Below are 27,416 nucleotides of genomic sequence, written 5' to 3'. Positions count from 1 at the left end.
TACAAACAATGTTTGGGTGGTGTATTTTAAAAGGGAAAAAGCTAAGAGGCATGAGTCTACCACAACACAGAAGGAAACAGATAATGGAAAAAGCATAATGATGGCTAAAAAATTGAAAATAAAAATAAGAATGCTTATGTTCTCAACTATCTTTACTAGAGGACAAATTTTTTTCTCTAGTTGACTGAAAAAGATTTCACTGATAAGTTCTATTTTCTCCATGGTGGCTATTCACAGAAGTAATGTCTTTTGCAAGATTTGTATAATTCTTGACAAAGGCAGTAAACACTAGCAACTGAAGGGCGCCTTATAGTAACCTAGCAACAATAAGCAGTTTACTCTTAGTAGAATTTATATGGCTTCCTCCCAGACTTTTCTAGTCATGATATACTTTATAATATCTTGGTGAAATCTACAAGCTTAGACTATTAAAACAACTAGTATGGAGACAAAGCTATAGGAGAGAAACAGGGTGGGAATGAATTACAAAAACAGTAAGAAAAACCTGCCTCCACCTTACATGAAATACCTTCAGTCCCTGATCTAACAACAGATCTCTCTCTTCTCAGCTCATTAATGAGGGCACAACCTAAGTAACTTCTGAAAGAAGGAAACGTCATTCTTTGAAAATAGATATTAAATGCATAATAAACAGAGTAATGCGCAATATTCCTTTTTTCTATTTGAGAAGAGAAAGCACTTGAGTCAAGACTCACTGCACTGCTACCCCAACTCCAGTTATTTCCACTGGAGGCAAAGATGACCCTTGAGCAGGATCTACAGCTGCCGATGACTGATGGTATCTTCTGTTACTTGCTCGATCTATTCACGGCAAAAGAAAGACATCATGAAAGTATTTTCTTTAAAGAACATTAAAAGTTTGACTACTCAGATTAGAGCCACTAAAAGATGATGAAACAAGATAAAGCTGGTGTAGGCCTAGGTGAATTTGGAATGGCTGCCAGGAAAATGAAGCTATCGATAGGCAGAATTTTGACAAGGTGGGAGAAAGGAAGCAGTTTGATGCCTGATTCTTGCTTTGTAAAATATTTAGAACAATGCTAATGCTTTTTCCATTCAATGCTCAATAGTTTTATTTTCCTTCCTCACTAAAACTTGCTAGCATGTCCAAGACAAGCGGGCACTAACACTGCAATTTAAAAAATGACTCCACAAACAAACAGTGGAAGAAGAAAAAAATGCAAGTATGACTTATTCTTCCTTATAATATATTCGAAGCAAATGGCGGAAGTGCAAATACCCATTTATATACCCAGGCTCAACAGATTGAATTTCTGTTTGATTTTATTGTTGTTTGATTCTGGGTGGAGGTTGCTGCTTACAATACTTTATTCATCTTTTTTTTTTCCCCCCACTAGGCCTGGCACAGTGCCTGACATTCACAAGGCAGGCACAAAACCACACATTATTTAAATCTTAGAAGATTCCACCTACAAACTAATGATCTGTTTCAAGGAATTTCTCGTGAGTTAGCTAATTACGTGAGCACTCAAATGCTGCTTGCTGAGCTGAACTGCTTGCGATTAAATTTTTCAATGAAAACGAACACTGCCCTCTATGTTGTAGCCATCAATCTCCCTGAAGTACCAGCAAGCCACCAACATTCACCTCAGTATCTAACACATGTGGCTCTGCTAGGGACTCCCTCACATCTTCCGTGCTGCCTAACTCCTGTTCACCCGGTCAAGATGCCAATCAGGTACCACCTCCTCTGGGTGAGGTACCTCTTCTTCAAGCACCTGGAGGGCCCTGCATAGTACTTCTCACATCATACGGTCAGGTGTTTCAGCTGTCTCTGACCTAGACTCTGAGCAATCTGAAGTAAAAGACTGTACATCACTTGTATTTCTATTCCCAGTGCCTATCACAGTATTGGGTCCAAAAGAAGACACAAACATTTGTTAGACACAGGTTTGTTTAACAGTTTTGCAGAAGGTATGAATTCATGCAGACACCCCTTTATGATAATATGAATTTTCCTGTATGCTCTCTTATTTTTCTGTATGCTATCTGCAACTATCAAGTGTTAAATAATGTGGATTCAAGTCATCATGATAGGGTCCACTCCAATTTAGACATTTTTAGCATATAAATGGAATCTCTATAATTTGAAAAATATATATGTCCACGACTGTCACAGGAGTAACTGCACTAAATCATGTACTACATTACTGCTGAAGGAACTCGTAAGAATACATGCGAGAATTCTGTCATTATCACTAACTCACCCCTCCTCTAAACCACCAAGGCACTTCCCACAAAATGTTTCATTATATGGCAAGATCTTCCTCATCTTAGTATTAAATAATATTTTCTAAACAGAAAATAAAAAAGCAACACTTTTTCGCTTCCTCTCCACATCCTTCCTTCTCTAATTTCTTCTAACACTCATCTCTCTTCCCCTTTCTCATAAACACCACACACACACACACACACACACACACACACACACACACACACAGAGCTGCAATGAGGAGTAGAAATCTACACTAGAAAAAGATATATTTGTAAATATCTTATCCTAAAGATGTCTGGATGGTATACCCCTACTACTATTAAAAATACATATATATATATATTACAACATGTAACATTTTATGTGCCAGATTACATGTAATATTTTAAATTTTCATTCACTTAACACTTTATACATATCTGGTCAAAAAATTATCAATATGATAATGAAGATTAATAAAATTAGCACAAATAGTAGCAACCATTTCTAAGCATTGCTGGGCCAAAGTACAGCTTTACTACATGACAAACAAAATAAAATAAAAAATAGGGATAAAATCAACTGTTCCATTACCTTCAAGACACGTTTGATAGACCCCAATACAAAGTTTCTTTGTGGATGCTTTCTGTTCTGAAGGATCCAGTCACGATTTAACACCTTTTCCCCTTCTTCTAGTACACATTCCTGACCTTGGAAATGTGGTTTCTCATATAAAATCCAGCTGAACAAATATGAAAGCATGATCGGTTATAATTAATTTTCTAAGAAACGAGGCATAAAACAAATGATACTTATGATTCACAGACCATCTTCTCTACTTAAATTTTAATATCTGGGCTATTTTCCACTACTAGCACATAATCCTATTTTGAAACAATGATAACTATGCTAATGTAAAGATAAGCAAAGAGTGAAGAATAAAAGTGCACAGAACTTGGAAGTAATACTTCCTGAACCCAACACCACAGTTTATGCCCGTGCCTGTATTTATGTATACATACACTTTACAGATGCTGTATACACATTTACATTAAAAACAATAGCTTAACAATTCCAAATTCCACTTCTACCCTAATTTTCCTGTCATTGGACAATAGAGCACATGTGTCTCATTTTATAACATGAAGATACACTACACCACACTGTTTAACGTGACTACTGACCAGTGGGTAACGCAAACACTGGACAAAGAAACTCTGGCCCCCACATGTCCAGGGGACATGGTCCATACTAACAAATGAGGTTTTCCATCATTTTTACACCATACAAAGAATCTTTCACTTCTTGAGCAGATCAGTGATACAAATGACTTTTTTAAAATTTATTTTATTTATTTATTTTTGGCTGCGTTGGGTCTTTGTTGCTGTGCGTGGGCTTTCTCTAGTTGCAGTGAGTGAGGGCTACTCTTCATTGAGGTGCACGGGCTTCTCATTGCGGTGGCTTCTCTTGTGGAGCACAGGCTCTAGGCGCACGGGCTTCAGTTGTTGTGGCACGCATGCTCAGTAGTTATGGCTCGCAGTCTCTGGAGCGCAGGCTCAGTAGTTGTGGTGCACGGGCTTAGTTGCTCCACGGCATGTGGGATCTTCCCGGACCAGGGCTCGAACCCATGTCCCCTGCACTGGCAGGCGGATTCTTAACCACTGTGCCACCATGGAAGCCCGATACAACTGACTTTAAGCATGTGGGCTTCACATTCTTTAGTGTCCCACAAATTTTGAACTCATTTTCAAAGCTACGCTTCATTCAATTGAAGACTTCAGCTAAACTTGCCAAATCTATCCTGCTAATAATGCAGTTACAAAATGGTACTGATTATATATACTGTATATATTAGGACTTACTACTTACTGCGGGCTGTAAGTACTTAAAACAACCTATATTTTCTGTCACAGTAAATAAAGAGAACAATTACGTTATAAAATACAAATAACGTTTCAAACAGTTATTCTAGAGGAAAAGGAATGTGACCTTGATACAAAAAACATAAAGCATAAACAGCAAGAAAACACTTAATTTAGGGGGAAAATGCTATAAATTTTAAGAGATCTCTTACCAGCCCCTTACAACTTTTATCAGTACCCCATTCGGAAAGGACCAAGATGTAGCATCGGGAATATTACAGTAGATCTCTTGTTTATATGTACTTCCATGGAGATCATAGATAACCATCTGCAACACACAGTAAGCAGGCACAATAACTAATTTTAAGAATGCATTTAAAATTCCAAAATGTCCTAGAATGTAGAAAATAAAACATCCTAAATATATAAAAGTAAATATTACTTTAGATGCTAAATCCTTGAGTAAAACAATCATGTTCTAAGTCAGTTAAAAGTACTTACTTTAAACTCCCAAACGTAAAAGTAACCTTACTTCTTTTATTTTAGTCTACCTAAGAAACTTATGCTTACCTTCCCAGGTCTTGGGTTACACTTCAGAGTTTGTTTGTCAACATTCTGAAATAATAAAAGTGGAAGAAGTAAGCCTTAAGAAACAAAAACAGAAAGATATACAGTTCACTTTCTTAGCTGTCACAGATCCAATTTATCGCATATTTATTTAGTGAGCATCATTACAAGGTGCACCTCTAGGTACTATAAGGGATATAAAGGTAAATACAAAGGAAAATAAAGCTTTGTCTCTGCCCTCAAGAAGCTTATAGCTTAGAAAGGGGAAACAGATGATCACATTCCCATGTCTCTTCTAGGTGGGGGATTAAGTTCAACCCTCAGGTAAAATACAATCAAAATGCCAAGTTATGGAAGTCAAGAGAAATGGCACCAGCATGGAGGTGAGCTGATGGCAGAAGAAGGTTCCCAAGAGGCTTGTGTGAAGAAGTGGTATGGAGCAGACCTTGAAAAACAGGACTTCAGTAAGTGAAAAAATGTGGCAGGTTGGTGTGGAGGTAGTAAAGAAAAAAATTCCAGGAAGAGACCATCTTGAGAAAAAGTGCAGACATCTTACAGGGCGTGGAACCAGCGCACAAAGAGACAATGCTGAGCAAACAAGACTTGGGGACCTCGTCATAGAGTGAAGAGGTTGCACTTGACTTAGTAGGAAATCAGGAACCATTAAAGAAACATTTCTTCAAATACCAAGCTTTCTTTTAAAAGGACCTTGCCTTGCAAGCTATTGGTTGGTATTCAAGTATTAGTACTTGCTACTAAGGGTATTCAAAGTACAGATAGAGTCCTTGGGAATCCTAGAGAAAGTTCCATGATCTTGGAATGTCAGAAAGGAATGCCCTGAGACTTCCCTGGTGGCGCAGTGGTTAAGAATCTGCCTGCAAATGCAGGGGACATGGGTTCAATCCCTGGTCTGGGAAGATCCCACATGCCACGGAGCAACTAAGCCTGTGCACCACAACTACTGAGCCTGTGCTCTAGAGCCTGCGAGCCACAACTACTGAGCCCACGTGCCTAGAGCCTGTGCTCCACAACAAGAGAAGCCACTGCAATGAGAAGCCCGTGCACCGAAACGAAGAGTAGCCCCCGCTCGCTGCAACTAGAGAAAGCCTGCACGCAGCAATGAAGACCCAATGCAGCCAAAAGTAAATAAATAAATATAAAAAAATAAAAGGAATGTCCCATATTCAATGAATACTCTATAGTAAACACTTAAATATTTATAAGTTGAAGAAAAGTGTAATTGAGTTTCAAGACATTTTCCAGCTATAATGTTTTCATCTCCTTTTCTCTGAATTAGTCTGTTCATTGCCCTGCTATGTATGAACAAGACCAACTACAGTGAGAGACTGTTGTCAAGCAAAGACTTAAAATATTTTTAGTAGTTAAAATATTTTTAAGTATTGTGAAATATTTTCATGAGACACATAAGCTCAACAGCAAGTGACAATTTTTCTACATACAGTACCTTGAGAAACTCAGAATGCTGTCACTTAATTTAGTTTGAAAACTAAAAATTAGCAAAGAACTGGGATATAACTTGCTTCTCTCTTATGCCTTTTAAATTCTGATGAAGCAATTTTGTTTTCTCAAATATAACAGTCCAGCTAAAATTCATGAGTTATGATACACTTCAAAGAACAAAGTAACCTCTGGTATTTTTAAAACAATCTTTTACAACCTCAAAACACTGATTTTCTTAATAAACTTTTAGATCATTTCATGACCCAAAGCACTACTTCACTAGTTAATAATCACAATAACTTACCTCTGTGTACGAGCTTAATCGGCCTGAGGTGTCTTGAGCACGGAAATATTTTGACACTGGCTCCCGAAAAATTCCACCAAATCTGGCTCCTTTTTCTGAGGAATGGATTTTGGAAGTCTGCAAATACTGATGATAAGCACTCTTTAAAGAAGAATGTAGTTTGGAAGTAAGGTCAGATTTTTGTAGAAATGAGGCGTTTTCTGGCCACAGACCAATTTGCCGATTAGAGGTATTAGGCTCATTTGACATCACATAAGAACTCTTAGAAACGCCAGTACTTTCCTGGTCATCATCAGGGCAAAATGCTATAGAAGAATCTGGCAGCTTGAAGATAACATTTTCCCGCCTTCTAGCTCTCAGACTTCCTTTATGCAATGGCTCTTCCTCCTCTTCCTCCTCCTCCTCTTCCCCTCCCCTCCATCTGTCATCTTCATCCAAATTCATCTTTAAACGCTCCGATACTGACTGGAGAAGCGATAAAACAGAAGAGGACTGGTTTGCACTCTCTCTTGACTTCGTGGAGCCATGATGACCAGGTGAGATTTCGCTGGATAGAATGTCCTCCTGAGAGCTGTCATCCTCATAAATGGGAGACAAAGCTAAGGGATAAATCTTGTACCTTTTGGCCTCTACTGATAAGAACATTTCTGAACTATCATCATCAAATGTCTCACCTAATTTAGTTTCCTTTTCAAAATGATGGACGAGGTCAGTTCTACTCTCAGAACTTTCACGCGTGAAAACAGGCATGCTGTTGGTAGATGTGTCCGGAATCAGGAGGGACTGTGTTCTTACTTCTGCAGTAGCATACTTGTCCTCATCTTGAAGAGGCTCTTCATATAATATAGTAAAGGAAGAACTTTCTTGTTCATCCTGAGAAATGAAGGCTACGTTAGGCTCTTCCTTTTCATCTCCATAATCTAGATCTCTTATTTTCTTACGTACTGCAGTAACAGATGTTCTTCTGTCTAGCTTTCCTATGGTAGCCTCAGGTTGAAAATCTGGCATTGCTAAGGCTGGGTAGCCTTCATAATCCTCACTTAGCGTAGGTGATTCATAACCCCTGAAAGAGGCGAGTCTAGTGTCAAACGCTATCAAGCATGCCTTCATTTCAGTAGGCTCCTCCTCCATTTCTCCACCACTCCCTTCAGCAACCTCTTGGAGTGCTTTTTCAGCTTCAAATATGGGAGGCGTGGCCTCTTCTTGTGTAACGGGCAATTCCAGATCTGTTCCACCTGTTTTCTCAATGCTTACCACTGTGGACAACACTTTATGTTTCCTGACAGTCCCATCAGAATTTTTGGGGGATGCTCTTTCCATTTCTATCTTAAAGGGCATGGACACAATCGTTCCAATTGTCTCTTTTGCATCTCTCTTACGTGCTTTTTTCATTTCTAAGGAAGCAGGTACCACCTTCTTGTGTGCTTCTTTCACTTCTAACACAAAAGGAGGTACCATTTCAGTTTTCCTAATAACCCCTTTGGCATCCTTTTGGTAAGTGTTTTCCATGTCCATCATAGGTCTTTCAGTCTTTCCAGTGATCCCCTCACCATCTTTTTGGTAGATATTTACCACTTCTAATGTAATGGGCATCACCTCAGTTTTGTTCATCTTTCCTTCAGCATCTTTTGGGTAAATATCTTCCATTTCTAGTGTACCAGGTATCATTTCAACCTTTTCGGCAGTGCCCTCAACATCTCTGTGGTAGAAATTGTCCATTTCTGACATAAACAAAGTCATCCCGGTCTTACCAACATCCCCTTCAGCGTGCTTTTGGTAAATATTTTCCATTTCTAATGAAACAGGTATCACCTCAGTCTGTGCAATATCCCCTTCAGCATCCTTTTGGTAAACATCTTCCATTTCTAACGTAGCAGGTATCACTTCAGTCTTTCCAGTGATTCCCTCTGTATCTTTTTGGTAGACATTTTTCAATTCTGACATATCAGGTGTCATGTCAGTTTTGCCAATATCCCCTTCAGTATCCCTCATTTCATAAGCTTTTTCCATTCCTAAAATGGCAGGTAATCCCTCAGTTTTTTCAATATACCTCTCAGCATCCACTTGGTATGCTTCTCTCATTTTAAGAATTTCAGTTGCTGGCTCAGTTTTTGAGGTACGCAATTCAGCATCCTCTTTATGTGCTCTTCCCACTTCTGACATAGGGGGGACTGCCTCATATTTCATAATATTCAATTCAGCATCCTTCTTATTTGGTTTTCCCATTTCTACCATGGAAGGTATAAGCTCAATTCTTCCTATATTTACTTCAGTACCCTTCTTGTGTACTTTCCCTACTTCTGACACTGCAAGGGGTATGCTTTTATTACTATGTCCTGGCAAGCTTTTTTCAGATATACATAAAAGAGTATCAGACAAACTACTTTTAGATGTCCCAGGTACATGGATGTCATCATTCACAAATGGAGGCCATGTGAAATTTAATACAAGAGTTCTTCTTTCCTCTGTCTCAGTTTTGTGATTATCAACACACTTTATTTCCATTTTTTCTTTACAGTCCTCGTTGAGAAACGAATGTGTTTTTGCCTTATCATCTAACCCTGTATGGGGCGTGTCTTCAGCTAGTAAAACAGTATCTGACTCCTGCAAATTTACACTATCAGACTGTCCACCTCTATTTCCTGAAAAAGGGGATTTTTGGTAGAGAACAATTTCTCTTCCTTTAGTTGACTCTGTGTCACTAACTAAGTTACTTACAGCAAAGAATCTACCTAATACTTTTTCACTAATTTCACATGTGCTTTGATTTACTGCCTGTTCTGACAACAAGAACTCTCTTACCATATCAAGCGGCTTAACACTACCACTGTTCAGAATTCTTGAAGTATTAGCCTGAAGTTCAGAATCCTGGGTATCCTGAGCATCATTTGCTAAGGTTTCTTGGGCTGAATAAATAATCTCATTGACTAATTCCCTGGCTTGATCTTCTAACAACCAAGATACATTCATTCTATCAGAATCAAAAAGGAGACTCTTCTCACCAACCATAGGTGAAGCACAAGCCTTTTCTTCCCCTTGGACTTGAGACATATTTTCCATGGCCTGCTCTTCCAAATGCCCTGTCAGCTGGATCCCTGTCAGTGTCACTTCTGATGGGTTTTTCTGAAGGATGTCTTCTTTTAGGGTACCTGGATTCATTATGCCATCTACGGCTATATACTCCTGGCAGGTACCAACTGTGTGTCTGGATTTTAGCTCTTCCCTGACAGAATTAAAGATCTCACCAATCAATGTATCAGCCTTTTTACCTGAACCACTTTCGAGGTCCAGAAGTTGCTCATGTGCTCTCCTCCTTGCTTCTATGTGCTCAGCAGATGCTTCAGAACACTGCTGGCTTGAGCTGTTAACTGACGCTGGGGCCCCAGCAACTGCTCCAGTCTCTGCTTCCATAGGACTGTCAAATTGGGCAGCAGTTGGGAAATCAACTGATACCATCCCAGTGTGATCCCCAAAACGGTCCTGAAGTGGGGTGACTTCTGCCCCTGTTGGGATAGATGTTTCAAATTCCAAATAAGAGCTATTAGGGTACAGCAGGTTAGTTGAGGAGATACCTTCATGTGGGACATCTATGGTAACTTTTACAGAACTAAAATTATTTGGGGGATTCTGTGAACTTGTAACCATGCTAACTTCTTCAGAGTTACTGGAGGAAGAAGGCATGCCATCAATACCACCGCTTAGGAGATGAGCACCCTCTTTCTTTCTGTGAGATGAGGCTCTCTTTTCTGATCTTGGCACAGAAGGATTAGTACGAAAATTTGAATCCTCAGATGCCAACGCATTTTTTTCCAAACTCATACCAGAACCCAGAAAAGGTGCATTTACTTTTGTGCTGTCAGTTTCTTGGAATTTGGCGGAAGTATTAGTTAAACTGAGTTCTGCCATTTCTGAAAAACCAGAAATCTTTTTGGTCCCACAAATAACTGAAGGTGGGTGAATCACAGAAGGGTTGGCTTCAAAGTTCTGTGCCATTTGCCTAGTGACTTTTCCATCATGAACAGGAGGTGAAGCCCCAAGTATATTACTTTGGAGAAGAGCAGGAGGATTACCTGAGGCTTCCACCTCTGCTTCCTGTGTACCTTGATATTTGGAGGCAGAAGGAGAAACCTCAGTTTGGCAGTTCTCTTTAAGGCTGGCATCTGAATATTTCTCTTTAATCTCTTTATGACCCACTAACTGAAAACTTCTGTCCCATTCAACTTCTAGGGAGGTCAATTCTGATAAAATAGGACTTGCTGGCACATCTGTAATTTCAAATGGAGAAGAGATTTTATCCTGAGAAATGTCTCTGGGCTCTGTCTGGGGAACAGATATCTTGGAGAGACTTAGAGTTCTTCCTCTTCCAGAATGTGACCCAACAGGAACACTGTTCTGACCATCAACTTCAGATGTTGATAACATTTCTGCAAGGTTATCAGTTTTGGTTTCCAAGGAGAAAAAAGAACCAGACTTGCCTATAGTGCCCTTACTTGCTTTGGAGTTTGACAGCATTAACTCTGCTTTATCACGGTCCTGAGACGAAGTGGAACTGTGGTCCTTAGAGAGGCTTTCGGACTCAAAACTCAAGTCCACTGCAGTTAAGTGGGTGTCACTGGCTTCAAGACCTAGTGGAAACTGGCATTTTTCACTATCAGGAAGAACTTCCTTGGACTCAAGAATTGCAGATGCATGCTCAGGATGAAGGCAAGCAGGGAGACTCTTCCTGTCTGTGGCCTCAGCATGATTTGCCACAGTTTCTTCTTGACACTTACTAGGCTGATGGGAAATACCAATGATGTTGACATCCCCAGTTTCAATGAGCACAGAAGGACCTTCATTCTTTAAAATAGGAACATCCAACCTGCTGAGCATGCCAACTCGGGAAACAAAGGTAGGAGATGAAGTATTGAAATCTGATTTTTTATGGTCAAGGTTAAGAGATGTCCTGGCGTCAGGTGATGCTTTGGCTTGCTGAGGACTCTCAGAGTCAAGAATAGATTCTGAAATGTGATTTCTATTCAGCTCAGGTGATATTTTATTTTCGAAGCATGCTACAACTGCTAATTCACTGGTGTGTTTTACAGAGGCAGCATCCTTTTGATTCATTCTCATAATGGGAGGCATTTTGCTATGTGGCCTAACAAGCTTTTTGGCTTCTGTTACCAACAACTTGTCAGTACCTTTGGGTAATGACTCGATTCTATCTTCTGGAGCTTCTACACGACTTGAAGTTGTGGGTTCACCAACTGAGGTGCTTTCTGTTTCTTGCTTGATTTCTGTAGGAGCCAAATTTTCCTGTGTGTCCAGGGCAGACAATCTGTCTTCTTCACTTACAAGTTCTGGGTCTGTTACAGGATGTCTCCGGAGAGCAATGTTGCTGGTGTGATTGGCAGCGTGCTTTGACGAGTTACCTTTGGTGTGCCTGTCAGAACGCTTACTCTCTGGCCACTGCAGAGCTTCACGCCTAGTTGATTTATTTGGACTTGGCAAATCTGTATTTCCATGTTTGGTAGTGTCACTCCCATCAGATTTACTAGCAGAGAAGTGGGAAACAGCAGGGTTCTCAGGCTCAGCACACTCCTCTCTTTGCACCAGTGTCCCATCACTCATCATCGAGCTGCTTTCTATTACCGTAGTTTCTGGTGTTGCCGTCCTCTGCAAGTCTGGACTGCAAGGAATTTTGCTGTTACTACCAGAGAAGTGGGAAACAGCAGGGTTCTCAGGCTCAGCACACTCCTCTCTTTGCACCAGTGTCCCATCACTCATCATCGAGCTGCTTTCTATTACCGTAGTTTCTGGTGTTGCCGTCCTCTGCAAGTCTGGACTGCAAGGAATTTTGCTGTTACTTTCTGTAAACAGTGCTGAACATACCAAATTTCTGTCAGTCTGAGAAAATGGTATACAACTTAAATGGTGCTGTGAGTCAAATTCTCCATCAGTGGAGCTAGAGTTAGTCTCAGAACGGGATGACCGACTTCTCTCAGGTCCCCCAGGATCGTTTTTATTTAAAACATCCCTAGAAGAAGCAGTGCTAGACAGTTCTCGGTTGTTTGTTGAATGGCTTTCTGAGTTGGTATTTATTTTATTATAATCAGAGTCTTCTATCAGGCCTTTAAGCACTTGTCCTTTCACAGAAACGTCTGTGCTAGCTGATGACAGTGACGCCATCCCAGCCTCTATCTCACTTCCAGGGCCAATATGTGTGCTCGTACTAGAGTCGGAACTTTCATTTTCTCTGTCTAAGACATTCAAGGTTTCCAGCGCCGTCTGCTGCTTCAAATACTTCCTAATTTGTCTGGGGCCTCGGTATGTTGCATGTGTTACTAAAGGCCTCTCTGGTTTACCATCCATTTGTCTGCAAAAAGAAATAGCACGAGAGTATCAGGAAATATAATTAGTAACACTTAACAGTAATTCCAGAAATCATGGTGAAGTATATCTTTCAAACACTCCTATTCTTCATATGTCCAAACTTGGGAAGGAAATCCTAGAATATTTTAGTTCAACCTATCTTTATTAACCATAATACAGACGTGACCGGCAGCACATGAATGTCAACCAGCAGGAATGTCTGAGCTCCTCAGAACTGTCCCTCTCACCCAATTACGTCTGTCTCTCTCACGGTGGTTAATGGAGAGAACATGGGCTGACAAGCCTGAGGCTTGAGTTCTAGCTCTGATCTCCAAGGAGTTTTTGACTAGAAGGAACCACATTGCCTTTGTGCCTCATACTGGTACCTCATGGCTAATCACTGATTTCTCCATCCTATCAGAGCATCATAGCGAGTTTCTCTTCCTTTATTTAGATGTGAATTTGGAACAGCAACTTTTGCACAGAGTTAGAGAAGTTGTAAAGAAAACATCTGGCAAGATGTCTAGCCTGCAGTAAGCACTCAATATATATTTAAGTCAATAAATGACAGAATTGCCTTAAAAATCCTCTCTCCTGTTAAGTTCTTCAATTAGCAGAGTAAGTATTAAACTGGCTGGGTGAATGCAGAAATCAAAAAAGATTTCTAGCACATGTTCCCTACTTTTTCTCAACCCTAGCATAAAGTTCCTGATGTCCTCAGCATCTAACTTCTTTTGGAGAATCTACCCCTGGGAGTTCTGATGCTATGCTATGCTATGCTATGCTGCCTTACAGCCCTTAACACACACCTTTCTCTCCTCTTCAATTCCAGCCCCAGACAGAAACTTCTGTCCTCTAAGACTCAGTTCCCAAGTTAACCCCAATGCAAATCTACCCCAGGACACCGTTACTGCTAGAACGGGCAGTTAGCCTCTGATCTATGGGGACAAAGGGCCCTGAGCACATCACTTGCCATATTAGATTATAAAGATCTATGCACTGATTTATTTCCCCACTAACCTAGTGCCTATTTGAAGGCAGGCACTACATCTTCATCATTTTCATATTTTTAAGTGCCCTACATAAGATTTGGCAAATGATGTATGTTTAATAACTTTGTGTGAATTAATGAATGGCTAAGTAAAGCAATGATACTAAATGCTAAGTAATTTGTTTCTGACTGTCTTAATCCTTATAGATGATACAAAAGTGTTTTCAATGCTGCTCTCTAGTTACATTTTAGGGTCCCAGCTACAAAAATGAATGGTAGAAAAACTTGATGTATGCTCTTTTTCAGGTTAAACATATAATTAACAAAACATTATAGAACCCATATGAATAACTAAGAAATCCAGTTATCAGTATTCCAGTATCTAAAATAGAGGTATTTTCTCCCCAACTTTATTTTTTAAATTTTTAAATAAATTTATTTATTATTTTTTTTATTTCTGGCTGCGTTGGGTCTTCATTGTTGTGCACGGGCTTTCTCTAGTTGCGGAGAGCAGGGGCTACTCTTCGTTGCGGTGTGTGGGCTTCTCATTGCGGTGGCTTCCCTTGTTGTGGAGCATGGGCTCTAGGCACGTGGGCTTCAGTAGCTGTGGCTTCAGGGCTCTAGAGCACAGGCTCAGTAGTTGTAGAATTCGGGCTTAGTTGCTCCACAGCATGTGGGATCTTCCCAGACCAGGCCTCGAACCTGTGTCCCCTGCATTGGCAGGCAGATTCTTAACCACTGCTCCACCAGGGAAGCCCTCTCCCTAACTTTAAAGCAACACCATGAAGAATGCTAGGTTTGTCCACATGATAAAACACAACGTAAACCTCTGACATGTAAAATCTCAATTAACTGTGCCCCTTAACATAGTTCTTGAATTTTAGCTGAAATAATTTCTTTCAATCTATATAATTGCTGGCCTCTAAAATCCTACCACACCACTATTGTAAAAGTTTGTATTAGTTACATTCATCTTACTGTCTATTTTAAAACAGCTACAGGAGATGTATAGAGAACAGCTTTGCCTTGGAGAAGTGATTTTAGCTGCTACACAAATTTCAGGCTAGATCAAACACAGTTATGAAACAAAGTTAAAAGTTGGATAAGGGAACCTATCTAAGAAAACATACAAGAAGAAAAAATACATATAGGTAAGTTAATGTTATTGGTAAAATCCTATATCAAAATGCATAAATTATTCAGAAAATACAAGAGCCTTTCAGAACAATACATGAAGATCCAGAAGTATGAAGAGATGACAAGAAGTTTTATTGTTTGATTTTTTTTCAAAGCTTTTAAATTTTATACTTAAAACCTACTTTCAAGGCTGCAAATTTTTTTTCCCTAAAAGATCACCAAAATGTACATGATGTCCAAAGAAATAAGACTCGAGAGATAAGGATCAGAAGTTTATTCTTCAAGTATAGTAAACTCAGGTTCTCTTACTACCAACTCCATCCTAACGAGATGTCAAGGCGTTTTATTCTACATCAATCCAATAATGTGACTTTTGCTCTAAAAGAACTTCTATTAAAGTAAAGCACAGAGAAAAATCCACTCCAGAAAAAATTTCAGTTCACTGTAAGAATGCCTTTTGGTAGTTTTGGAGTCCTTTTTGGGGGAGGGGGAGGCAGATAATTGTTTTCCATTCCCATCTTGGGAGCTTTCTGGTTAAGGTCAACTAGAATGATTAAACTGATTTATATGAACCAGTATAAATTTCTAATGAAATAATCTCCCTCAGCACCCTAGGTGGAAATGTTATATGCTTGTGACTAAAATATGTACCCTTTATACTAAACAACTATATTATCATGTTTAATGCACTGAACATCAAAGTTTCAAGCTTAGCTTCATGTATTATAATTAGTCCTTTCAGGTACTGATGAGCTACACTCACACTTTGTAAAGGATTAGTCATGCCAAGATAGTCTATTTTCTACAACATTCTTTCACAGGTTGTAGCTGAGTCTTCATAACTGAATAGTATTAAGAACATAAAACTGTCCTTTAATTAAGATTTTCCCTAATACAGAAAATAGAAAGAAAATGGAAATGTCAAAAATACATAACTTTACAAATAAACTAAAGATGGAAACTTAGAAAGGTTTATTTTCACAAACTGAATAAAGAACATATTAATTTCATGTATTATGTAATTGTGCATGGGATCTGTAGCTTATCCAATATAAGTAGAGGTATGTGATCCAAACAACACTAAGAAAAAAGTAAAATATCTAGAAATTTCAAATATTTAAGGGAATAGACATACATATTGAAAATCTGGAAAGGTTTTTATGCATTTCAGCCCAAACATAACTACCTATCATGTGAAAGTTTATTAAGCCTCCAAGTACTACATATGGCTGTACTCTATCCTGGATAAACTTAATACATCTGATACTACAAAGGTCAACCAAAGACGTGTCATTCTTCAAAGAAAATTCTATAAAGGCAGCCTGAAAATAATAGTGTTAGAGCAAAAGTATTCAGTATATCTACTTCACTTTTAGTAAGTATGATTAAGCTACTTTTTTAGTGTAAGATTTATTTCCTTTCAAATTACATAGTGAAGAATATCTTCAGGCTTCCCTGGTGGCACACTGGTTAAGAATCCGCCTGCCAATGCAGGGGACATGGGTTTGATCCCTGGTCCAGGAGGATCCCACATGCCACGGAGCAACTAAGCCTCTGCACCGTAACCACTGAGCCTGCACTCTAGAGCCCGTAAGCCACAACTACTGAAGCCCGCGCGCTTAGAGCCCGTGCTCTGCAACAAAAGAAGCCACCGCAATGAAAAGCCCCCATTCGCTGCAACTAGAGAAAGTCCATGCACAGCAATGAAGACCCAACACAGTCAAAATAAAAACAAATAAATAAATAAATTTATTTTAAAAAAAGAATATCTTCTCTCCGGGACTTCCCTGGTGGTGCAGTGGTTAAGAATCCGCCTGCCAATTCAGGGAACATGGGTTCGAGCCCTCGTCTGGGAAGATCCCATATACCGCGGAGCAACTAAGCCCGTGTGCCACAACTACTGAGCTTGTGCTCTACAGTCCACGTGCCACAACTACTGAGCCCGCACACCTAGAGCCCATGCTCCGCAACAGGAGAAGCCACCGCAATGAGAAGCCTGTGCACCGCAACGAAGAGTAGCCCCCGCTCGCCGCAACTAGAGAAAGCCCGCACACAGCAACAAAGACCCAATGCAGCCAAAACAAAATAATAAAATAAAAATAAAAATAATTTTGTAAAAAGAATATCTTCTCTCACAATAGGGAAGGCTTTTAACTATTTTATGTAAAGAAGAGCTGAAAAACCAGACATTTATTTAAAAATCACAATAAAGTTTTGACAGAAGAGTTTCTCATGATGGATATGAATTTGCTGAAAATGTAAGAATTATAGAACTTTTTAAAGAATTTCAACCCAACAATGAAGTAGCTTCCTACATAAATTACACGAGAAGCATGAGTTAATGTATGGAAAGCAATCTAAAAAGTGTTAGCACAACAGGTTTACTTAAAGGCTTTATGGGTATTAAAAATGAAATCTGCATACTCAACGGTACATGAAAACAATTACAAAGCTGTTTACTATTTTTAATTAAGTGAAGGTGAAATCACTTACAATGCTTTTTGATAAGGATATTTTTCTAACACTTCAAATTATAGGTAATAACTTGTCTAAATTTTGATTTGTACATTTATATATGATTATATTTGCATATAATTGTATATACTAATTACATACAAATTTTGTATATAATTTTCTGATTTGTCAATTTAATGTATCATTGTTCACAGTTTTTATCATAGAGAGTTGGAAAACTGGAAGCAATCCTATCTACTGATCTTTTCTTTCCTGATACTTTCCATTGTTATCATGCTTAGAAAATTGTTTCTCACCAGAATAATTCACATTTAGCTGCTTTTAGTTTTGTATGTTTCTTAAACATTTTTATTCCACTTTAATTTTTTTTTTTTTTTTTTTTTTTTTTTTTTTTGCGGTACGCGGGCCTCTCACTCTTGTGGCCTCTCCCGTTGCGGAGCACAGGCTCCGGACGCGCAGGCTCAGCGGCCATGGCTCACGGGCCCAGCCGCTCCGCGGCATGTGGGATCTTCCTGGACCGGAGCACGAACCCGCGTCCCCTGCATCGGCAGGCGGACTCTCAACCACTGCGCCACCAGGGAAGCCCTATTCCACTTTAATTTTAATGTAAAAATGAAATGAGTATCTAGCTTTTATTTTTTTCTCCAAATTATTATCCCATTTCCCCAAGTCTTCCTTTTTACAAGAATACATAATGCCATCACATTCAAGGGCTCAAATCACAAAATATACGAGGGTCTATTTCTAGACTGTCTATTCTGTTCCATATAAATGTCTAGCAAATATTACACCAGTATGACATCATTTCAATTTATGTAGCTTTATCAGTACATTTTAACAACTGGTAGGGCAAGCCCCACCTCATCACTCTTGATGGGCAAACCCAAATCCATCTGGGGTCTCAGTTCTCACAACTGTAAGATGGGTCTGTGCCTACCCCTACTTCAAAAGCTTACTATGAGGAATTCACTGAAATCACACACATGAGGACTCTCTGAAACTATGAAGAATCACATAGTTCTAAGTTGTCATCTATATCTGACTATAGTATTAATGAACTCTTCAAGGAACAAAAATAATTCTCAAGTAGAGTTTAAATTAAAATCAGTAAAACAGATCCATGGACTTTCCTGGTGGCACAGTGATTAAGAATCCGCCTGCCAATGCAGGGGACACGGGTTCGAGCCCTGGTCCAGGAAGATCCCACAGACCACGGAGAAACTAAGCCCGTGTGCCACAATTACTGAGCCCTGTGCCACAACTACTGAAGCCCACGTGCCTAGAGCCTGAGCACTGCAACGAAGAGTAGCCCCTGCGCGCCACAACTAGAGAAAGCCCACACAGCAACGAATACCCAACACAGCCAAAAATAAATAACTTAATAAATAAATTTTTAAAAATAAAATAAAACAGATCCTTATCAGTTACGAATGAATACTTTTATGTTACACAAAATGTCTAATGGACTCAACATTGTTATAAACATTTTCTGGATAGAAAATGTTCCTTCTAGCTCATTTGAGTAAAAGAAAAACAAGTTAGTGCCCATTTGTAAATCAAAGAAAGAAAAAAGGGTGGTGAAGTGCTCCGTAAATTTGTTCAAGATTTGTTTCTTGGAGCTGTGGGAAAGGTTCAAAAGGCTAATTTCATGAATAAAGTCAATTTAATTTCTTTTCTTAACCCCTTTAATTGGATTCCACAAAGAAAAGATATTGATGGAACGTGAACACAAACCGTAGGGTTATTTTTGTTCCCAAAATGCAGATACTGAACACATTGCCTGTCCTACTAACAGAAGAATTCAGACAACAGAAAACACTCCCATTTAAGGAAGTCTTAAATCAGAAATAAGTCATTTACTATGACAAAGTTAGCACCTAAAAGGTATTAGTACCACCCCCTAAAATAGCTCAAAGGGCCCTAGATATGTGTATGGTACACAGAATCATATAATTTTTCACCTAGTAGCAAGGACATTACAGAATACTTTTTCTAATTCCCTTAATTAACAGTAGTAGAACTGAGGCTCAAAAGCTAGGTCCAAAAGCTCAGTTTTTTTAGATAAGTAGATTTTGAACTTACTTTCTTAGCAAATCACTGGTTTCCTGTTCACTGTCTTGTGTTGTATCCAAAGAAAAGGCATCTGAGAGTTCAGCTGAGTTGGATTCTTGTGCTTCTGCTGGAAGTGCCAGGGTTCCCAGGGAGTCACTGACAACAGCCCTCTCCCTTTGGACCCCTTCATCAGGATGGTCACTGGGATTTCGTAAGTCTTTCTCAGTTTTGTCATGTTCATCTTTGAAAGAAGACTGCTTGGCTTCACCAAGAGATGATTTTCCTGAGATATTGAATAAGTTACCAAGAAACTGAAAAAAGCTTTCTTTTGGCTGTTTATCGCTTTCTCCCATTTTGGCATCTGAAGTGGAACCGGAAAGGTCATTTGGCTTTCTGGAATCTTCCTGTGTTGGAAGAGTGATTAGCTTCTCAGCATGGCTCCTTTTGTCCTCACTTTGGGGAATCTTTGAAAACGAAATAGAGAATATTAAGCACCATCATTTAAAAAATGACATAGGCTAACTGATAACCTATTTACATGACACACTCTGTGCCAGACGCCAGGGATACATCTGTGAATAAGACAGATGGCTTCTGTTCCCTAGTAGTTTACAAGCTACTGAAGGGCACCGTCAGCGCAACTTTAACAAAGCTAGATAGTAAATGTCACAAAGGGGGAGGTACAGCCCACATGGGGACCCAGGAGTAACCAGTCCAGATTTGGTTGTGGAGAGAGCAGAGGTGGTAACTCAGGGGATGCTTCCTAAAGGAAGTGCCCTCTGAAGGAGACCTAAAAAGTGCCTATGTGATGCTTGTGCATCTCCCTCACTCTCTGTTCTCCGCTCCCTGCTTCTTCTCCCCGTCTCTCTGCATCTAGAGAGGTGTCAGCTTCTAAGGAGTTTGAAAGGACTGGAGGTAAGAGTGTAAAATGAGAAGAGCATAAAGTAAGTATGCAGAGATAAGTAAAAGGACAGATCACGGCAGACCTCAGAGGTGTTTAAATTTAGCCTTTATTATTACAGAGCTAATGGACAGGATTTTCACACACTCGGTATATCAGACAACACCTAAATAGGCTTCATCACTTCAGCACTGTGTGAACCTCTGAAGCTGCCACATGGTGGAAAACTGTTCCTCAGGAAGATGACGAAAGACAGCAACATGGTGTATCCATTTAGAGGAAAAGCCCGCTACAAACTCTTCAAGGTAAAACACAAAACCCTGATACGTGCATTAATGCAAACGGTGGGCAGCACCGGGAATTCCTGCAGACGTTAAACGCTTTCAGGGGTGCATCTTACCTGCTCATAATTAACCTACTAGTGAAGCAAGCTCCCATTCATGCATACTCTGTGTGAGGCAACCGAGCTGCTCCATCAGAGCGTGTGCTGGCATTCCCAGGGCACACTCCTCCCTAAAGCTGCCTTAGCTTCGGGCCAAGGGGCCGGCTCAGCCTGCCTTCCCCACATGCTCACTCACGTACTTGTAAAAGGAATGTGGTCTGATAGTATCTGTCAGATGTCACACTCACTAGTCCTTATAAAAGGAAAGCTCAAGTGTGAGTCAGAAAAATATCAGGACACTGAGGTGAGAGCACCTTAGGCCACTGTAGGTTCACAGGAAGTTTTGTAAGAAGCTGATCTTCAAGAACATCCTAAGTATAATGTCATTTGTTCACCTCCCTTCCCTGTTTTAATCCGAATTCAAAACAGTTTAAAGGAGTGTTCCACTAACCACTAATAATATTTAGCATATGGATGGTTGAGAAAATGTTTAGAACCCATTAGCCCAGGAAATTAATTTCAAGCGAACAATATTTTTTGTTTGTTCCCACCTTAGAAGTCAGGGATATTTTTGAGTAAACACACAGCATAGCATTTTTCTGGGTGTTACGTCCTTAATATAACTTGTGAGTCTCTACATTTAGAGTAGCACCAGCCTTCCAGAGTCACTCAAAGTCTCACCTTTTACTGGTTTCAACGGCAACTCAATCCCATGTGCCTCCACTTCATCCACCCAGCCTCCTGCTCTTTATGGGGTCTGCCCTATAAATTAACTGCGCCCTCTCCTCGCGTTGACAGCATAGATAGCCTCTCGGTACAGCAGTAGAAAATATGCTAGTTGACATTTTGAAAGTGGTCACGTGTATGAAAGACATATTTTTTGCCTTTAACTACTCCATTTAATTTGTTGTAATGGCCACCCACAATACTTCTTCCTGCTTCAAAATGAACTAAGACTGCAACAGGAAGAGAACAGTGGTTTGTTTTCTGCAACAATTATGATCACTCATCCTGGGAGACTACCCGAGGAACGTGAACTACAGGCTACTCACTAAAATAACACAAATATTCCTAAAATGCTTTAGAGATTCACAAAGGAGTTCTATAAAATTGGGACAATGGTTTTTAAAAAAGGAAAAACTTAGAGAACACGGAAATTACATTTTTTGACATCCATAAAAATCTAAAGAGAAATAATTTGTCAAAAATACTATTTCTTTCTCTGTCTCAATTATTTTTACTTGACAGTTCCTTTCAAAATATAATGGCTTCCCTGGTGGCGCAGTGGTTGAGAGTCCGCCTGCCGATGCAGGGGACACGGGTTCGTGCCCCGGTCCGGGAGGATCCCACGTGCTGCGGAGCGGCTGGGCCCATGAGCCATGGCCACTGAGCCTGCGCGTCCGGAGCCTGTGCTCTGCGACGGGAGAGGCCGCAGCAGTGAGAGGCCCGCGTACCGCAAAAAAAAAAAAAAAAAGAAAAAGAAAAAAAGTTAAAAAAAATATAATGGACTGCCGTCTCAACAAGGAAAATACATTATGCTAAACTAGTAAAAGCCTTCCCATTTAACGTTTTTAGAGTGATATATATAAAATTTTTAAAAATCACTTGTTTCTTCTTCCCCTCAATTATCACTTCTTTGCTATTCCAGAATCCCTGTATCTTAAATGTACTTCAGAGCACTTTAATGTCTTAGTTGCTTAATTTTTGCCTACTAATCTTGTGAGAAACTTGTATCAGTAATTAAAATACCTTCAACAACACCACCAAAAAACTATTTAAATTTAGAGACAAAAGTTAGCACGAAAGAGCACTGCTATTCAAAGTTAACACAACAAACCCAGTATTTATATAACTACATCTTAAAATTTGATATAAAATAGCTGCTCTTTGCCCTCAGCCTAGACAACAATGAAGTTCAGCCTGCCACAAGCTAGGGCCAATGTCACCTGCCAATAGGACTGTTTACCACTGTTCCAACGAGTACTAGAATGAAAGCACTCAGGATTCAAGCAAACGTTAACAAAACATCGATTCCAGTTGCCCTCAAAGACGTTGGTATCCCGAATATAACATATAAAGGCTATATATATCTTGGTAAGGTAAAAAGGCTATATATATATATACGTATATATATATATATACGTATGTATATATATATACGTATATATATATATACGTATATATATATACACGTATATATATATATACGTATATATATATGTATATATATATATACGTGTATATATATATATATAAAAATAAATAAAATGAAGGCATATGTATCTTGGGAATTTAATTTTTTTCCCTTCATACTCAATATGTTGTAACGCAGTGTCCTTAGGTCCAAATTCATACGTCTATCTATCTATTCTCTTTGCTATGTGCCCAATACAGGGAAACACAGGAAAGCATTAAGTACAATGATTAATAAGACTCAGCTGTGGCTTCAAGGAACTTACAGTCTAGCAAGATACTCATCATTATATCACTGTGTGGGAAATGGGAGAGATATGTACACAATGGAAGACAAAATTAATTTGGCTGGGGATGGGGAGAATCCACTACACAGTGGAGGTGATGTTTGAGCTTGCTCTTGAAGGCCGAGAAGAGCATTCAAGACATAAGGTAGCGCCTGGGTCGAGCACACAGAAGTGTGAGGTACGTTTATTATGGCAGGGCCATGGGTGAAGAAGACCGGGGCCCAGAGGATAGAGAATGAAGTCGATAAGATGACCAATTAGTGGAGGGTGAGAGATAACAAAGTCACAGATGATTAAGTTTTCTAAATTGGGAAACTATCTAAGTAGTTAAGACAAAAATGGATATGGGAAATAGAAGGAAAGGTGAGATTAGAGCCTTTGTGGGGTTTGGGGGAGGTGAGGCAACAAACTAGATGTCAAACGTGCAGAATGTGTGGTGCCCTGGTGAAGCAGTCAGAGCACAGTTAAGAACACAATTTGGTGATACACAGTGTGTTCAGGGGAAAGGGGGACCAACAAAACAGCCTTGGGGAAAAAAGATTAAAAGGCAGGCACAAAGCAGAAAAAAAATCAGTGAAAGAGATGGGGAAGGCCAAAACCGGAACAGCCATCCCACCAGAATGCTGGTCTCCAAAGGCAAACGACGAAGGATATTTCCAAAAGCAAAGGGGAGCAAATGCCAAACGCCACTGTAAGGTCAAGAAAGATGAGGACTGTCCGCCTCACTGTTCTTCAAAAACATGAGGCCCACTCATCCCTCGGGAATTGTGCATTCACTCTTCTCTCTGCCTAGAATGTTCTTCCCCCACGGAACTATATGACTCACACTCGCTCACCACCTTCAAACCCTTATTAACTGTCATCTCCATTTGAAGTTTCCCCAGTCACTATCTAAAATAGTAAACTCCTCCACTCTGCAACGGCCTGTATCCCTTCTCTGCCTTATTTTTCTCCTTTGTACTTGCTAGTATCAAATACACACATCTCACACACACACACATATTATTTAATATGTTTCTGCCTCTAGAAAGTAAAAGCCACAAGTGCAGGGTTTTTTTCTGTTTTATTCATTGCTGTTATCTCTAGCACCTTGAAATGTGCCTGACAATAAGGGGTGCTTAAATACTTGATGGACTTATAAACGAAGGAATGAAGACCATAGAAAAACCCTAGGAATGCAAGAGAAATAGTCATAACAGCTCAGGAATTTGTGAGTACAGCCCCAAACGCAAGGTGTTAAACAGTGAACACAGAGCAAAGAAATAGGAACACTCGGTAAATAATTCAACAGAAGGCAACACTTTTTGAGAGACTTTTTTTTTTAACTAGAGAAAAGGTAAAAAGGTGACAGTTTAAGGTCCAAGACAGAAGAAATGACTTTTTGTTCTGGTTTTGTGGCTCAGCTCTACACCTGGTGGGAAAGGAGTAACTGCTGTACAACAGAAGGATGACGGATTTGAGAAAGAAAAGCAGAAGGTGATGAGATGAAGAGACCAGTACAGTCTCTAATACTTCTAATAAAGGGGAAGCACAAGCCTTGGAGCGGAGTAGGGGCACTTCCTCTTCCAGCTACAGTGATAAGGAAGTGGCTAAAGCCTGAGCAATTTTGTAAGGGGGAGAAGACTATGAGCCAGGTCCAACAAGTGGCTCTGACCTCAGTAAAGTGAGAGGAGAGATGCTTAGCTGACCAAGGGACACAGAGGTGGAGCTGGGATCTGAGCTCCCAAAATAGAGAAGACTTGGAAGAGCGTTTGGGGGAATGCAGCAATAGGCTGAGACCAGGTGTACCAAGGAACAGTCGGGGTCAATGCAAATTTTAAGGTATTCATTCTTATATAAATGATGAACAGCGAGATACTACTCTATGTGCGTTGATCCAACAATGAAAAAAAAATATACCAAGAGCCCTGCTTTCACAGAGCCTACATTCTAGGGATGTGAGAACTTATTTTCAGGTCTAATTGGCATTAGTTTGTCACCTCCTTCATCAGCCTCTCACAGGTGGCCGGTGCTGACGCAACATGGTGACTGGCACAGGGAACAAGGTCAAGAAGGCCAAGGGGTAGAGAGTGTCGCCAAACGAAGAGTCTGTTGAGTGAGAAATAGTGAAGAGCCAGATGGCCCTTCCTTTACTCTCTCAAGCACCTGGCTTGGTCATCTCCCCCCGCTCAGGCTCTGCCTTCACTGTACACAGCAGGGATAATCCTTACAACACCCTGATCTGTGTTGGCATCCTCAACTCCGATGACCTCCACTTCCGCTGGACCTCACTGTTTGGCAACCCCTGACCCTTGTCTTTACCCATCATCACCCAACCTGTGGATCTCAATCTCGGGCATTCCCAAGTGTTCACACCCTGTCATCTTTCCAGCTCTCTTAACCCGCTGTCCCAGGTGCACCCACCACACCAGTCCTCCTGCCTCATCACAGCTTCTGGCCTCTCTCACCCTGTCCCTTTCAGCTCCCACAAATTTTCGTATCTTTTCTATCCAGCCATCAAATATGGCTAACACCCCTCTTTTGTTTGTTCTCTGGTCATCCCCACCCGGAAAGATTCCAGTTTTATCTTTTCCACATAAGTGAATGCATCTTGTTTTCAAAATCCACAGGGATATGCACAACTATGCAGATGTAGGCTGCCAATAATTCACGATTTACAGCCTCTGCTGGAAATCGGTCTGCAACCGTCCCCATTTTCCACAGCAGCTATTTCAAGCCTTTGCCACACCCCCTCCACCATCCCATCCGGCGCCCAGGAGAGGCACCTACCTTCTACTTCATGGAGATGCTCTCCTACGGTCCTGCCTCCACCCCTCCTCTACCTGCCTCACAGCACATCTGTCCCACTTCCTTCACTCACCCTCACCATAAAGGGATGAAGGACTCCTCCTCTAAGGATCCACCAGGGCACCACTTCATAACGCTTGCTGTCTCCTAAGGAAGCCCACTTCCTCGCCCGCCCCTTCTGCGAGCCCACCATTCAAAAGTCTAAGTCCAGGGACAGCCTTCTCCTCTGCCTTCACTACCAACCTCCTTCAAAGGAGTCACCAACCCTCACCATCTTCTTTCCCTTTCCTCCCAGTGACCCTTTGAGCCCCTGCAATTTGGCTTCTGCCCCAGTTGTGCTCTGACCACAATCTCTCAGAGACACTGTCCTACTTGCTAATTCAATGTACTTTCTTTCTGTCCTGGTCTCATATGATGTGTCTACAGGAGGTGAGACTGAATCTGATCCTGAAAACCAATCTTCCTTGGCTTCCACGACATCACTCTGAGGTTTCCCTTCTTCCTCTCTTAACGCTCTCTCCATCTCGTTCAAGTTCACATCCTTCTAGCCATTCCCTACATGTCACGTTTCTGCAACTTCCAGCCCGGGGCGCTACTTTACCTTCATGATTTTCTTATGAGGTCTCATGTCTCACAGATTCATCAGATGATTGCCAAATTTGTATTCTCAACTCAGACTGTATATCCAACGATCAACCCGACATCCATACCCACCTGGATGCTTCACTGGCACCTCAAACTCAATACACCCAAAACTGAACTGAACCATGCTGCGTCTCCATTCTTCCATTTTCTGTCAACTGTAACATTCCCACTTGTTCAAAAGTCAGATGAAACATCAGGACACCATGACCTCTCCCCTAGAATACTGCCAGCAGTGAATGACTTGTTTCCTTGCTTTCCATTCCTAAAGTTCCCCAGTCTGCTCTCCAGACAAAAGCTACAGCAATCTTTTAGATTTCAAATCTAATCATCCTTAAAGGCCTCCATTGGCTGTGCACCCTTGTCAGGATAAAATCCAAACTCCCTAGCATGGCACTTAAGGTCTTGGTGGATCGAGTCCCTCTTTGATTCAATCTCTTGTCACTCGCAATGCTTACAGTGACTCATGTCACCATATGTGGCCTCAGGCATCATGGGAGCCTATTTTCTTCCCTCTCCCCTCTTGCTTCCTCTTTCTCTTACTACAGGTGTGTCTTTGCACAAAGCTATTACCACTGCTGAGACCATTTATCCCTTGCCCTCTTTGCCTGGGAAATTTCTACTACAACTCAAAAGTTTTTCAGAATGGAAATTGCCTACATATATGCATGCGTGCGTGTGTTCGTGCGTGTGTGTGAGTGTTCTTCCAATAAACTCTAACATCCTATTTTTCCTTGTCACCACAAGGTTAGGGCAAACAGCTTTATGCTTTCATCATGAGTAGGACT

The 27,416-nt window shown here is 40.4% G+C and overlaps 1 protein-coding gene across 2 annotated transcripts in view; it reads right to left on the bottom strand.

Moving 5' to 3' along the window:
* CRYBG3 (crystallin beta-gamma domain containing 3) overlaps positions 1 to 27,416 on the bottom strand; it is a 114,600-nt gene that overhangs the window by 62,807 nt on the left and 24,377 nt on the right. The window contains exons 3-8 of one of the 2 annotated variants that reach the window (XM_060098640.1): positions 19,467 to 19,900; positions 6,431 to 12,785; positions 4,669 to 4,713; positions 4,311 to 4,426; positions 2,831 to 2,978; positions 729 to 822 (exon numbers count right to left, since the gene is read on the bottom strand). In XM_060098640.1, the coding sequence (XP_059954623.1) occupies positions 778 to 822; positions 2,831 to 2,978; positions 4,311 to 4,426; positions 4,669 to 4,713; positions 6,431 to 12,785; positions 19,467 to 19,900 (7,143 nt within the window). In that variant the 3' untranslated portion in view covers positions 729 to 777. Of the gene's footprint in view, positions 1 to 728; positions 823 to 2,830; positions 2,979 to 4,310; positions 4,427 to 4,668; positions 4,714 to 6,430; positions 12,786 to 19,466; positions 19,901 to 27,416 lie in introns of those variants that run through there. The other variant, XM_060098639.1, reaches the window with a different exon arrangement.

Source organism: Mesoplodon densirostris, chromosome 5 (assembly GCF_025265405.1).
Source record: "Mesoplodon densirostris isolate mMesDen1 chromosome 5, mMesDen1 primary haplotype, whole genome shotgun sequence".
Taxonomy (NCBI): Eukaryota; Metazoa; Chordata; class Mammalia; order Artiodactyla; family Ziphiidae; genus Mesoplodon; species Mesoplodon densirostris.
The sequence above is the reverse complement of the archived record's forward strand: the minus strand, read 5'-3'. Positions and strand labels throughout refer to the sequence as shown.